General features: G+C 36.7%; 1 protein-coding gene across 4 annotated transcripts in view; it reads left to right on the top strand.

The window, feature by feature from the left end:
• The window catches only part of LOC310737202 (uncharacterized protein), a 28,524-nt gene that overhangs the window by 3,577 nt on the left and 8,954 nt on the right, over positions 1–15,993 (top strand). For 2 of the 4 annotated variants that reach the window (XM_083561407.1, XM_083561408.1), the window contains 4 exons: positions 5,622–5,704; positions 9,733–9,910; positions 12,879–13,011; positions 14,071–14,226. In XM_083561407.1, coding sequence (XP_083417533.1) covers positions 5,638–5,704; positions 9,733–9,910; positions 12,879–13,011; positions 14,071–14,226 — 534 coding nt within the window. In that variant the 5' untranslated portion in view covers positions 5,622–5,637. Of the gene's footprint in view, positions 1–30; positions 565–3,008; positions 3,074–5,621; positions 5,705–9,732; positions 9,911–12,878; positions 13,012–14,070; positions 14,227–15,993 lie in introns of those variants that run through there. The other 2 variants (XM_083561406.1, XM_083561405.1) reach the window with 2 other exon arrangements.

Below are 15,993 nucleotides of genomic sequence, written 5' to 3'. Positions count from 1 at the left end.
ACAAAGATTTTTACCCATGAGAACTGAAATGAATAACGTGATGCATTGGGGACACGTGCGCCGGCTGTGTTCTCACGGTTTTGGCAGGACTGAATGATTTTATAGCCTGGTGTCTCTCCCCCACCTAATTACCACAAAGCTGCTTTGCCACTCGCCTTTAAACTGCTCAGTTAAAACAATAGCAGGCTGTGGGGATTAGGTGACAGCGCTAGGGGGTGGAGAGAAAGAGGAAGAGAGAACGAGAGAGCGAGAGAGCGCGAGCATGCTCACTGTCTGGGAGGCAGCATACTGGAGCACATTTCTACCTTGCCCTACAAGGATATTGCATTCTTTGTGAAGGGAGATTCCTCACAAAGTGGTCTCTCATCCCTGTTTCCCTAGATTATGCGTGTAAATGGGATTAATAATCCGGGAAGGCATATTTAAGGATTGAGTGTCAATTTATTCCGATATCCTGAAGAATTTCTTTTTTAAAAAGGATGCAATAAGGATAACTCCTGTGTCTTGTGGTTTGGCATACATCGACACTATGGCTACATTCTACAGCTGCCTGCGACGAAAGAAGTAAGTTGCTCAAATTAAAGGGACTAAGCAAAGTGGGATTTCTTTTGAATGTCTGCCTGGTTTAGTGCCTATGCAGGAAGTTTAGATCATTGAACAAGCTCGTATCTGATTTTAAAATAAGCTGTATATGAATATTCAGTTTTTCTTTTTTCATGTATTTAATTATTTACAAGTGACACTGATTAATGATTCTTTCGGCAGGAAGAATAAAGTGCCCTGTTTGAAGATGAACAAACCAACATATATTGTGTATGAAGAGAGCATGGCTGTGTGCTGTAACAGAGCTGTGGATTAATTAGTTCAATAAGGGACTCTTTCAGTCTTTATCTCATGGTCTTGTGGTGCGACAAACAAAAACAACACTGTTCTTCGGTCATGCTCAGTAGCCAAACCGGCCTGAGAGAAAGTCTTGTTTATCACACCAAAAGCATGTCAATGCTTATCATTTGTTTCATCAGATCAGTTGTTTTTGTCGCAGTGCCTAAAAGAACAGGCGATGAAACGTTTGACCTTCTGTTCCTAATTCCTTTGAGTGTTTCTTGACCAAGGTGTGAAATGGCTCTCTTCTTCACACCCTCTACCTTGCTCCTGCCTTTTATGGTCCTTCCAAAATGTTTTCACTTTGCCTGTTCTAGACAATGCCCAGTTTGGCACAGAGGTGTAGAAAACATCTTCTGGACTGTGTCAGGGCTGAGTTTGTTGATGTTTTTCATCAGGGGTGTGAACTTGGGGGCAATGGATCTGGTGTTTCTAACGAGCAAGTGCAACCTTTTAAAACACGTTTGTTTTTTGTTTTTTTAAGAGGCAAAGTCAAGAGAACCCGAATATTGTTTATTGCGGTCACACACACAACCTTTTTTCCTGTGGTCAAATGGCTGGTCCAACATGGTAACACTTGGCATAAATTATAGACTTAAATTTTAAAAGCCAACTTGTGCCCTGGCTAAGCTGTTCATCCCACAAGATTCAAAAAAGAAAGAAAGAAAAAACTCTACTCTCTTGATGTGGTACCTCAGTTGAAGTTGTATTTTTTTTCTAAATCCAGCATTATTGGCCCACAATTCACTGCGTTGCGTGTTTCTGTGCAGACAAGCAATCCTGACTCGACCGGTCAATAACACCATCTGATTTTGTCGTACGTGATTCATGCCTTGCATGTGATGCGAGATATGCAATTTGAAATGGCAAAACAGTGCGTAAAGCCTACTAAATTATAGACTAACAGCAGTAACGTCGGGCCTGAAGGTGGCTCGTGAGCAAAAATGACACGGTTAGGCTTAGATATCCGAAAGGTCACCCAAGTTTCATTTAACTGAGCAGAAAAGCTAACGCAGTAAACTGTAACATGGACCCTAGATAGGTCATAACTGTCCTGTAGAATGACTTTCAGAAATGACAACAACAAAGCAACAGTGACAAAGTGACATTCCAATTGAAGCTTTAATTGTATGTAAAATAGCTAGGACATGCATGTGGTATGCTGCGTGTGGGGTCCAACATTACGTTTCTCAGTCATAATTTTAGTTCTTACCTGCAGTGAGTACCCCTTTGACCATGACTAGATGAATAAAACTGGGAAGAAAGCAGCAGAGAACTTTGGTGCCCTGTTGTGTTGGTGTGTGTATATAGCTAGCACACGATTAGCTTGCTTTTCTAATTTGTCAGCAAAGCGAGTATGAAGCCTAGCATGCAATATGCAACCATGTAAGGGTTGAGTAGTTTATGTTAAATGAGAGATCTTTCACAGAAAAATACAATTAGATTTAAAGAAGGCCATTGTTAGATACTGTTAGATAGATATTTTTGTCTTTGAGTCCCAGCATTCTTGACTCGGTGATTGAGCCATGTGATGGGAAAGGCAGCAAATTTAGATAACGAGATTGTGTAGTTTATTAAGCAGAACTTGTGCATTTGAATCGGAATGACGTTGTGCAGCTCTGTCTTTATGGAAAAGCTGTAATCTAATGTGCAAAGGTATATGACAGAGCTGACTCTGTTTCTGTGTTTATCCGAACCATTAGAAATTAATATGGACAGAATTCAACCCAGTGATGGTACAATGTGTAATAATTAATATTATGGATCATTTATTTAGTTAGCTAGTTAGTGAAGTGTGTTAATATTGACACAAATGAGTAGTTGACATATAATTGTGTAGTCCTGGGTTTGTAGGGTAGTCATTTGGTCACCTCCGATAACAGTAATTATCTGATAACCTCTGATAACAATAATTATAGATTTGGATGAAGATAAATAAAAAATTATCAAAGTCAGTTTTCACTGTTTCTCCTTTTAACAAATTACTACAATCTTCCTGTTAACTAACACAATTAACACCTGTATGATCTCCTTTTCCTTTCTCAATATTCTTTCCCATTTTCTGTTTTTTTGTCTTTCTTTCTTTCCTTCTTTTTTCCCTTCTCTCCTCTCCTTATTCCTCTGATTCCATGAGATAAGAGATGAAACGGCGGACGTCATCACCCAGCTCTAGCACTGGAGGCTTTCCAAGGTCAGTGTGCTAGCTGCTGCAAAGAAACAATCTGTAACGCGATTCTAAGGGACAGCATCATTCATTCAGTCATGGGAATGCACACACTGTGTCTAAAGCAAAAAAAAAAAAAAAAAAGCTTATAAAGCAATAATATTAGTGATAGGGGAGCATCTGCTAGTTCTGGTTAAGTTTTGAGCTACAAAGGGTTCTCATGTATAGTCATTCAGTTAAACGAAACAAATGAAAACTAGCTTGGTTTAGTCACAAGTCTTCCAATCTATATATTCCTGATTGCACATGTTTGATTTAATGCAAACCATTTAAGGTTTTCATATTTTTGATCTATTGACTTCTTCATAGAAAAACTTGTTATAATCCTTAAAACTGTCTACAATGTTCACAAGATTAATAATGGGATCTGGTATACAGCTTGTTTGATTTTGCCGCTTTAAAAAAAATAAATAAGATTGGGGCAGATTTATATTCAGTCATTTTCTTATTTTGACCATGAACAGATGTGAAATGAAGGACACAGTACTTGTCCCCAAACACAAGCCCATCTGTGATGCAGACTCTATATATTTCCTTTGGGATTGGCAAAGAAATATGAATGGATACCATCTGATGTCTAGGAGTAGATTGTGCTTTTTTTGTTTTGAATTAAATTTTGTTTATTCATAACTTTTAAATATATAATGCAAAACCAGAGAACCCAGCGAAAACGTTCTGGTTAGCGTCCAAATGGCAAGATAGGGTTCAGAGTGGCCAGAGTGGACTTTTCCCACTCACTTAAAATGGTACAACCTGTAATTATACTCTGTGTACAAATCACTCTTATTATTTTGCCTTTACAGGATAATTAAGCAAAAATTGCTTGATGTATTTGGCAGGCAAATCAGTAGGTTATGTCTGAAACTTAATGTATATCTTCTAAGCTAAAAGTTGTCTTTAACTTTAGAATACACTTCAATTAACCTCAAAGTTAACCGAATGACCGTAATGGTCAACCTTTAAATATTTTCACAAAATTTGTACAATTTAGCCTTCCCTGGTCCTAAACATGTCAGATCTGATAATAGTGTTTGCTTAAAGGGTGAAACTTGCTGCTGTTGCTGACTCAGCCTGGTATATTTACTAGATAAACACTTGAGATGTGCCAGCTTTAAAGCAGAGCTATCGCAAGCCTGCAGGCATGGTTTTGTTGGTTTAAAGCCACGACTTTTGTTTTCCATTCTTGCCTATAAATGATTCTGTCTCCATCTCTGTCTAGCAATACTCAGATCTAATACTGAGTATCAATATTGGCGCTAATTCTTTGTCTAAACCGTCTGAACGAAACTGATAAATTGAAGTAATGCATGCACCACTAGGCTTTTTTGTGCAACCATATCAGATTACTATCTGGTATGAGTCGACATTCAAGGACCTAATATTGGTATTACAGCAAAATAGAAAATAGGAATTGATGATTGCGATGGCAGACTCTGAACCACAGTTCAGAACCTAACAAGTGTTGTAAATAGGCAGTGTAATAGAAATACAGCAAATATTACCTAAAAAAATGACTATTGTGTTAGTACGATAGCATGTCATCCTGTGCAGGATGTGGGTATATTGAAGCAACTATTGGATTTGCTGTTAATAGATGATTGAGAAGGATTAGGGAGGAGTGAAGGTGATACTTGCTGAGGTAATTTTAATAACCGATGATGGATATTATGAAAAATCGTGACATGACATGGCATGCAGAATCTTTTACACACAGATACAGCCTTGGGGAATTGGAAGAAAACCAATAAAATAAAGAGATCAATCCAGAATTAAAAGAGGACTCAATATTGTTCGACGGATTGAATTTAAGTGTTGCCACTTCTCCCATTCTGAATGCCTTTGTCAGGAAATCATCTTTTATGGATGCACCCCTGCTGTAAGACGCTATGGACCATGTGTAGACATGTCAGTTCTGCAAATTGTCCCCACATCCTGTTCTTCACAGTCCTGTTTAGCTTTTCCTGTAACAGGGTCTGCTGTCAGCTTCCTTGTGGAAAACTGTAGGATCTCCACTGTGAGCTTTATTAGGATCAGCCCCTGAACCTCCCCCTCAGTCTTCCTCATTAAGTTCAGGATATACAGGATTGGCTCAGCTGATCAGGAATAGGCAACTCTGGGCTGCTGAACATGTCATTGTTTGGTGAGGCTTGGTTTCACAGTCTGTAATCTGTAAGAGGCAGCATCTGCTTATCAGGGCCATGTGTTGTGCCAAGGTCTGGGTGATGTTAGGCCTTGGCCATTAGTTTAGTCAAACTGTTGTAATACGCAGTCAGAACAGGCCTAAAGTGTCTGTGTTTTTGAAAAGGACTATTTTCTTTTGTTGTGCTATTTAACTGGAAAGATTGTCAGTATTGCATTTGCCATTAAAGTATCTATGTAATTCCACTGAGGTAATAAAGAAAACAGATACAAAGCACTTTCTTTTTTCCTGTTTGATCTCAACCCACATGTTTTATCATCAGCAAGTAAACAGAAAGTCCCAAAAAATAATGGCTTATTTTTCTTTGATTTTCAGCAATGATTGCGACATTATGGCTTCAGGATCTGCAGATGCCGCCGCAGTCCCCGAGTCATCAGATGCAACAGAGGAGTGCACAGGTAATTTCCTTCGATGTGTTTTAAATCATACCTTGATCAAAAAATTTTAAGATTGATAAATGGAGGATTACCTTAAGTTGCCATTTAAGAATACATACAAGTTACTTGCTCTCACAGACAGGAAGTCAAGTTGTTCAGAGACAAAGGCAGAGTTTTTTGTTTTTTTTTCCTCTCCCACAAGAATAAGCTTTCTGCTGCTCCACACTTGACCCTTCCCTCTAGGGTAGTGTGGGAAGACGGAAGTCGCACGCTACTAGCGTCAGATCCAAGGGATTGTGTGTGCAAGCATGGGTTAGGCATTTTCTAATAGACTGGGCAACTGTGAAGAGGCAAATAATCACAAGTCTAAAGCAGTGGAATAAAAGTGACGTCCAGATTAAGAGTCAGTGTCTGGGTCGTTTGATGGCAGGCCAGGCAAGTAATTGACTGTGCATGTTGCAGAATAGTTTCAAGTTGACAAATCATTTATCAGGGCCCCCCAGAAGCCTTAAAGGAGTGGTTCATATGGAACCTTAATATGAAACAGATCACTTCACTTACTGTGAAGCTCTAGTTTGGTATAAGCGACCTAAAAGACTTTCTTACTCCTACTTCTTATTTTCCTACCAGTAATGAAAAGTGTTTAGCATATTGTCTGGAGATAAAGTTAAAACCCCCAGAAAGCCAAGTGAGTACAATTAGAGAGAAAGGGCCTCTCCAGTGTAAGTCATAATGACATTAGTTAATCACCAGTGTCTGGAAGATCATGGATACAGAAAAAGGCAAAAAGAATGTTAATTCAAGTGTGATACAGCATGAATGGCAAAGTGAAACAATGGCTTCACCTTCCCCAGGGTGTATCATCATTAAGGGAACTTGGCCTATGAGTGGGATTTGGCAGGTGACCAAATTGGAAAAATTGTCTGCAAAAATTTTAATTAAGAACTTTATTAAATTCAAAAGCATACTCATAACAGTTAAACATAATATAATGTATTAATGTCTAACAGGCCTTCTGTAAAATAAAGAATATTAATGTTAATAATAACAATAATAATAATAATGTTATTGTTGGTGCATGCACACATTTACAACTCATCATCCAACTTAGACTAGGAGTCTATCTTCACAAATTCTGTCCTTATAAGGCAATATATAGTGTTTATTGTAGAAAAAGTAAATGATTGATCATTGAGGGAGGGAGAAGGATAGATAGAGCGCTCATTCTTTCTCTGTTGTTTACTGCTGTTAGACAGGCCACAGCTGGATGCTGCAGAGTCTGCCAACATGACTGCAGCATGTGATGTGTGTGTGTGTGTGTGTGTGTGTGTGTGTGTGTGTGTGTGTGTGTGTGTGTGTGTGTGTGTGTGTGCACGCTTGTGTCTGAGAGAGAGGGAGACTGAGAAAGACAGAGTCATAATTAACTCTATTGATTCTACTGAGAACTTTATTGTGAAAATGCAGATTTAACAGTCAAATATTCTGAAATACAGTCAATGGAACACTCCAGTGTTTTTAGCCTTTTAACTCTTATTTACTCCATATTCCTTGAGTAACTATTTGGTATGTGTAATTATCACAGACATTAATTTTAAAACTTTTCTTAGGATTTAAAAAAAAGATCAGAAAAACATGTTTTTTGTTGTTGTAATGGACACCTGAGGGGAGTTTTACAGTTTATGCAAAACACACAATTCTATTCTAATTTTTCAGTTAAATATGTTTGTAAATTACCTTTCAAAATTTGCATGCTTTGTCGTTTAATGAAACAAGTCTTGTTTTTGAAGCAAGAAAATTATGTATAATTTTGTGTTTTTAATCTAGTTACTGTTACTCTAAGAAACTAAAGACTTCACTGGTAGTGGCGAAGAGGTTGTCTGATGATCTTTTATACAAGGGAAATGTATCAGACTGATTGTTTGTATTATTTGCACATTTGCCAAAGTTATTGTGTAACCACTGAAGCATTCCTATGAGATTAGTGAAGTCAGTTTATCTCACAGAAATGGGAATATGGGAAAGTCTTGACATTTCATTCATCCTTAGTAAACAGTTTATACTAGTTGAGGCTGCTGTGGATCCGGAGAAACATCTATCCAGGGAACATTGGGTGTAGGGAGAGAATACACCTTGAGTGGGAAGTCAGTCTATTAAATGGCTCCGCAAAAATATTCGCACACAGAGTCACACTCATTCACACCTAGGGGCAATTTAACATAACCAGTTGAACTACCAGCATGTTCTCAAGAGTTGGGCAGAAACCGAATAACTTGGAGGAAATCCACATCAGTGAGAAGTGTGGAGCTGTTGCAAAACCAAATAATAACAACCACCATGCCAGCATACATATTAATACAGTCATATATGCAGAAATCAAGTCTGACAATTGTTTCATTATTAAATCTCAACCTAATGCTTTATAATAGAATCATGATCACTTGCTGCTGTTTCATGTTATTAGGTGAAAATCATGTGCATAGGTGGCAGAGGAATACTAATAAAATTCTTGTAAGATTAAGTAGCTTAAAATCCTTAGATTTGTAGATGAGTTATGCCAACTGGTTTGCAAGGTTTGCTCAGGTGACAGACAAAGGTTTAGTTGTGGTTTAGAAACCAGGGCTGAGTGTATAATTAAATGTTAGTTGATGATTAGAGTCTTTCAATATCTAGAATTTAATTATGGTTTCTGACACCAAGATCTGGGTGTTTCCCCACAATGTATATACAGTATGTATCAGGTACAGGACAGACCTGCCCACTAGTAAAGGTCCCCAATGTGTTCTATGATTGTTTACATTGTACTTAACGACTGTTTTCTATGAAGGAGACCAAAGATTTAAGAAGCTTTTGACATTCAAGGGCTTCCGAACCACAACCTGTTATGAATAACACATTGTTTTAGTTTAAGGGTAAAAATAACATCACTCGATTACGTCAGACCTGAGATGGTATAAGAAACAATGCTTAAGACAAGCCATTAGTTCACATTTATTCAGATTAAGTAATACATTGTAGATCCTTCAGCATTTAAGAGTTTTTCAGCATTAAACTCCAGTGCCATGATATGTGTATTACAGATACAAAGGAATTACCACCAGTTACATCATGATTGTTTAAAAGAATTATCTAACTACAGTGGGCAAAGCAGTCCATTTTTATCATGAGAAATGCACCATCAGTTATGAAAACATCCCCTGGGATTTTATTACCAGGTAAAAAGAAAAAACAAGGTTGTACAACCATGAGATTTTTATCTGAGGTCAGCCAATCCACTAATATTAGCACTAACATGAGCACTCTTTGTGCAAATATTAGCCAAATAATTTTTGACAAATGCTTAGACAAATACTTTAACCTCTACATTACTGGCAAAAAAAAGTAGATTAGCTTTGTAGGCAGCCTAGAGAGAATAAATCTAATGTAATAAATAATAATAAAACTAAACTTTCTTTCGGCTTCTCCAATTAGGGGTCGCCACAGCAGATCATCCGCATGTTTGATTTGGCACATGTTTTTACGCTGGATGCCCTTCCTAACACAACCTTCCCCAATTATCCGGGCTTGGGACCGGCACTAAGAGTAGCTGGGGTTGGTTTCCTGACCGGGGATCGAACACGGGGCCGCAGCGGTGAGAGCGCCGCATCCTAACCACTAGACCACCAGGGATCCCAAAGTTAATAAATAATAATAAATAAGTTTATTAATAATAATATAATTAGCGCTAAAATCCAAATACAGTGCACAATATTGTATGCAGTATTTACAAAAAGCATATACTTTTGTTTTATAGCTATGCAGAACCAATTTTTTTAAAGTAGCATGTGTGCAAAAACAGCCTTGATTTGACTTTCTCTATGTGCTCTCAGACTACAAATGGATTCCAATAGAATTTTACATTATTGACATTAAATGTTTGAAAAACTTTTGCTTTCTCAATCAAGAATGTGCACATTTCAGCATTTCTAAAACATGCCAACTCAAGTGGAATGTGCATTCCTACAAGGGTATTGTCTAAATAATTTTTTTTAATAAAATACAATTTATCACAGCAGGAAAAAAGAAATCCAGGTTCCAGACATTCAAAAACCTTTTCGCAAAGAAGAAGAGGAAGGAGGCTGCTGGACCTGTGGCAGAGTGCGAAGTCCATTTAAAGTCCGGTCAGTCTGTTGAAGATGTCAACACTCCTGAGCTGGGTTCCATCCACACGGACAAAGAAAGCAACTCCAGGTAGGAGCAGGATTAAAGAAAGGAAAAAGTATTTCATATAAATGAGTTAATAAAAACTGTAATTTTCTGTATGTTGGTGACAATAGAAAGGAATATAGTCTGCCCCAAATATAATTATTCCTAATAAACTATGCGCAATCGTTATTACGTTTTATTTCAGCCAGCTTTAGTTACATCCGGTGCAGTGGCGGAAGCTATTTTCCTTTTACAGTAAATTACATTGTATCATGAGGCAGTCTGGTGTCAAATCCAAAAGTCCATAGATTTCATAGAAATCCAAAGAAATCCATAGATTTAAAGTTACATTTATATCTTTGAGAGTATAAATACTGGTAGTCAGAATGGTGATCAGTATGGCATGGCATACTGTAATTTGTTAATAATTTAAAAAGTTACAGTGCATAATTTATTAAAACAGCAATTTACAGTATTGTACTGTTTAATCTATACAGTATATAGGTATGTGGCAGCGGGCACGTTGTCGAATGTCTGTGCAGGCCCATGGACAAGCGATGGTACGTGCATGGAGGCGGAGCATACGCTGCTACATTTGTCTCCCGCGTGTAATGTAAAATATCGCTATCATCATCGGAAGATCAAAAAGTTTAACTGTATGTATGTATGTGTGTATATACATATACATATTACAAACTATATACTGTTTAAATAAGTACTATATAATACTTAAATACTGAATCGCTGTAAATAGATGGTTTGAAAGTGTTTTGTCGCTAGTACACACTGCTATAAGAAGATGCTCTCCGGAAAATAAAGTCGCTGTCTGAGATTCTACCAGAAATGCATAAGCTGTATTTGTGCACAGAGTCTATTCCCACCTTGTAGCAATATGCTACTGACATAAATTGTAGCTGTTAGAATTTCTACTAATGACTCACACAATATACTAGCCTAACCTAACCTTGTTTATAACGAAGGCAACTGGTTTAAATATTTAATGTTTTCCAATATGCTCTAGCAAACCCAACGAAATTTATTAATAATTGATATCCACTAATATGAGCTTATTTTCACAGTAATCATAAAATAGTTTTAATGTTTGCTTGTCAATGGCTTTTTTGCTATTATTTTATCTCTTAAAAGCTAGCCTAATGTGAGCTAGCTTGAATGTGGCCTGGGCTGCATTATACACTCTGTGGTTTAGCTCACATCTTATAAATTGGTTTAAATTTCTTTATCTTATACATGCACTACATTAACTAGTTTGTTAGCAAACTGCTGTATATTATTCAGTAAAATAGCTACAGGTGGTGAGGTACTATTAGCTATGTAGCGAATGACCTAACTGACAGCATTCTTTGATTATTTAGCATTGTAGCTTAGTTGAATCTTTAAAAAATAAGAAGGTGGCAATTCATTTTCGTCCGGTTATAAACTGATTAGCATTATTAAAACCACAAAATAAAAATTGCTATATTTAGCAGAGCTTTAGCACACAATGTAGCATGTGGTGATTCAGTTTTCACATTTGGATTATCACAGCTGAAGCTAAAACCTCCTGTATTGTGTTATCTTCATATCTTGCATAAGTAATGTGGTGTTGACTTTGCTCTCGCTCTCCGAAGATATTGCCTCTTTCAGCAACACCAGAAAATTCTTTAAAACCAATTAATCGGCTGCACATACCAAAACAGCAATTACATATTGATTAGATATCAGAGCAGAGATTGGCTCAGAGCTTCATATTTTCACTCCTCACTGGAATTGTAATCAGCTGAGCTGCTTTTGTCAAGACGCCCCAGTTTCATTTCTGTACCAAGTTCAAACTTGTTGCAGGAAATTCACCAAGATGTCCCCTGGCATGATCAGCTCTATAATAAACACACTGTTTTTCTGCTTGTGAGAGGCAAAGTAGACGATTTTGAAATAGGAAGAATCCAACAGAGGCACTGTGGAGAAACACATCAGACACATTATAAACACAAAATAAACCATGCTTACTAAAGTACATAAACCTATAATCATCTCAGATATGTATAGTACAGCAACTGCTAACTTATGCATACTGCAACCAAGGTTATTTTTTATACACAATGTCGAATGTAGCATTTGTGATTACTACAGGACAAAAAAATTCAACACTTCTATGCAGTAACAAATGAACATAAACCAGTTTGCTGGAAATTCCATTACTAAAGACTATAAGCAGTTGTTGAGCTGTTTCTCAATTTTCTATCCAGTTGTGATTGTGTAGAAATGATCATTTGAAGGATTTATTAATGTTAATATATTATTACATTCTTTCACAGGAATTTGAATGGCTGAAGCTAATAATAAAGTATAAAAAAGATCTAATAATATCTAAAGCCTAGAAATCTATATAAAACCCTACAGTTAATATGAAAAATATAATTGGGCATAGGTGAAAAGGAGGTTTATTTATGTAACATTTTTTGTAAGTAGTCTTTAAATAGGACTCCTCAGTGTTAAGCAGAATGCCAATCAATAATGCATAAACAATTTTTCATTGCCAAGTTATTGTGGTATACAATGAAAAAAAGTATTTAGGATATGTTGTTATTGTGAAATAATCACCTTCTGGGTGATAACAGTAATGCCAGTTGGCACCTTGCCTTAAACAGCACGTCCAATGTGTTTTAAATATTTTGCAATAAAGGCTTTAACTACATTTTGTTTCGCAGAGCACTTCTGTGAATCCTTCATTTAAACGGTATTTGTAGGTTAGGCTTACAAACTATATAAATTAGGCTTTGGGGAATAATATGTTGGTTTAGTTTTTTGTGTTGGGAAGAAGGATGAACTTCAATTACATCGAATAGCAGCATAATAAATTCTGTGTGACAGGAGACATGGATATAATTTATGTAGGTGGAAAATAACCTGCAATGTACTGCATTAAACTTATTTAAAAGGTAGGTGTTGAAAAAGAGATTATAATAAAGCAGCCACATTTTTCTCAGCATAACCTCCGTATGTCTTCCACCCCTAGTTATAATATCAACGTGGAAAGCAAGGCTTTGTCCCAGGACAGTGTCTTCACATCTGATCCACCCTCTCCGGAGACAACAGAAGCTCTTCAATCCTCAAACGACAGCCTTCATGGCAAAGTGAAATCCCTACAGGTATTATAGGAACCGTATATGTAATGTTTTAGGCAATTTGTATTTTATGTTGGTGTTTATTAGAGTCATTCGATAATTCTATTTGAAAATGTATAGAGTATAGAAGAAAAAGAGGGCTCAGCTGTGTATGTCTTTTGTCGTCTTGTTCATTTTAATTAAGATGACACCTCACAGGGTTTTGGTATAAATTTAGCACAACTGAACCTAAACCCCTAGCCACAGGAGGTGTTCAGTTTTGACATCTTTCTTTCCTTCAAAGTGCTTTTTAAAGGCACTGTAAATGTAAATGTGACATTTGGTGCAGTTAGAAAGCTATGAACAGAATTCTAATCATTACATTTTGTACAAATTCCAAGTTGCCAAAATGCCCTTAAACTTTATTTTTTATTACCTCTAATTGTACCGGTTTCAGTTTTGTCATTGTTTTTCCAAACAGTAGAAAATTGCATTCGCCACATGCACCACATGCACACTTTACTTGTATCAGTAGTGTTTTGTTATTTTGAACCAATCATTTCCTTCATGTGTAAACTAATGGTTCAGTCTCCACAATGTCTGCTGACACTGTAATAAACTGTACTATTCTTACTGTGGTTGGGTTCGATTTGAAATTTATGCCATAGTGACACACTATTATCATTGAGCCATAATAAATATAAATGTTAAGAGTGGTTATGATGTTCAGCTAAAAATATTTATTCATTACATGTGCAGCCTGCTTGAGTTTATTATCTATAAAGCCTATGTACTATGGCTAGCAGGTAAATGCAGGAATACAAGAACATGACAAACTATGCTCATTATATGTAAACATGATTTAGTTGCACATAAAGTCATGAGATGCAAAAGCTTATGGGTGACATTGTCTTGAGGCTGGAAATGCCAAATAAACCTCACATCTAAGAATATGATATCTTTATTATAAATAGGTTTAATATGAGGAAAGATAAAATGATCAATGATCAGGTCAAATATTTCAGAATACTGTATGTTATTAGATATGCTACACACAATTCTCATAACATTTTCCACGTTTTTATGCTAACGTTTGCCGTGCAGATGCAGCTAAAGCAGGCAATCCGACTTGGCTCTCCTCCAGCTGTGATCTCTATGAAGAAACCTGAAGACGGAGGGACCGTTTCAGAGGACGACGGGTTGCCATGCAGTCCACCCGAGAACTCCATAATCCACACCGTGCTCACTTCCTCTCAGAGGGTATGACTCACTTCTTCCTGCTTCCTGTTTCTTGTTTGACCTCTGAAATTCTGGAATTTTCAGCAAGTGCTGGAAACAATTTAGTAGACATGGGATTTAAAAAAAAGATATATACAGGGGGGTCCGAAAAAACTGTAAATATTGGGAATGTGTTGAGCAAAATCTACAAAAATTGGATACAGAGGCTTAATCATCAATAGAAGATATCATGATAATAAATATAATTATTTGGAGTGTTTTTTTGCAATATTTTACAACATTATGTGATGTGCAAGATTAATTTGATGCTATTAGTAGGATTTGTACTACTAAGCAGCCCTCTTAATCAGACATCAGTGAGCAACCCTGAGTCAGTTAGCCAGTTAGCACGATAGGATCAGACATTACAGGGCACGACTGTGGAGACTCGACGCTTCCTGCTGAGTTGTCTAAATGGATTAATCCTGCTGTTTTTCCTCAGTCAGATTTAATTAATGCGTTCTGTACTTGTCTTGTCTCTCCATTTTTTGCCTCTCTGCACAGGACGCTTTGTCTTCATCCTTTACAAAAACACAAAACGGGAGAGAACTCTGTATTAGTCTAGAGTGGCACAGCACTACTGCTGCATGTATATTAGGCTTAAACCTGTCTATTTTTAACACAATCAGTGCTATTGTACTTTTTCTTTTTTCTTTTTTTTTTCGAGTCACCTATATGCGAACAAGCTTCCTTTTAGAGTCAAGGTTACTTCCTCCTCCCACTGCAGAGAATTTCTGCTTTTTCTCCTGTGCATCTTCCACAGAGAAACAGCTTGATGGCAAGATGAACAGCATAGTGTGCATAAAAACTCCAAAATAGATAATTTTTACTCTGAGAATAGACTCGTTAGGACCAGTAACTTTTCTTTAATTTCGAATCGAGAAATATAGAAAACGATTAACTAAATATATAATTTGAAAATAGAAAAAAAGAAAAAGAGAGAAATGTGTGGTATTTTTTAAAGCCACTCAGAACAATGTGAGTTAATCATGTGAGAACTACTACCATGAGTATTTGTTGAGACGCTGTTATACAGTGCAGGTAAACACTGATAAAATTATTTAAAAATTTGTCTGTATTTTTGCATACTTTGCTTGTGGGCGTGCTGTTATAGAAAAATAATCAGCAACTGGGTGGCGTAATGTGGCCCAACTTGAAACGAAGTGAACCGTTACAGGCCATATTTGGTTATATTTCTACCACAGCAAATTCTTAAGTGTTATAATCCACTCATATGTCAATATGACATTTTCTATACGATTAAGATTTAATTAAATTCATTAAAACCTATGTAATTTTATTTGCCCAATAGTAGCTATAAACACTGAACAGATTCTCTCTTTCTGTTCCTTCAATTGATAAGACAAAAACCCAGTTTACAGTACAGAGAAATCGTAAAACCTTCCCTCCTGAAATCTTTCCTGTGTTGGAATTAACAGCTTTAACGCCGATGCTGCAGATTTCTTTATCCCTGCTAATAAACATCTTACAGACAACATTACTTTTCTTTATATGATTTATGTGAATGCGCTGCAATAGAAAATAAACCAACACCGTCTGACCGATCAAACTGAAAAATTTATCAGCACACTGGTATAAATCATTGTCGTTTTCTGATCGTTATGTTTGGCATTTGCAGTGTAGCCACAAGCCACAATCTAATCCAAATATCCAATTTTTTCACTAGAAAATGTACGGCAGTTCTTAACAATGACACAAATACTGCTGAGAAAATCATATTCAGGACAA

The sequence above is a fragment of the Silurus aristotelis genome, assembly GCF_946808225.1.
Source record: "Silurus aristotelis genome assembly, chromosome: 14".
Classification (NCBI taxonomy): domain Eukaryota; kingdom Metazoa; phylum Chordata; class Actinopteri; order Siluriformes; family Siluridae; genus Silurus; species Silurus aristotelis.
Note: the sequence above shows the minus strand (reverse complement) of the source record. Positions and strands in the feature narration are given on the sequence as shown.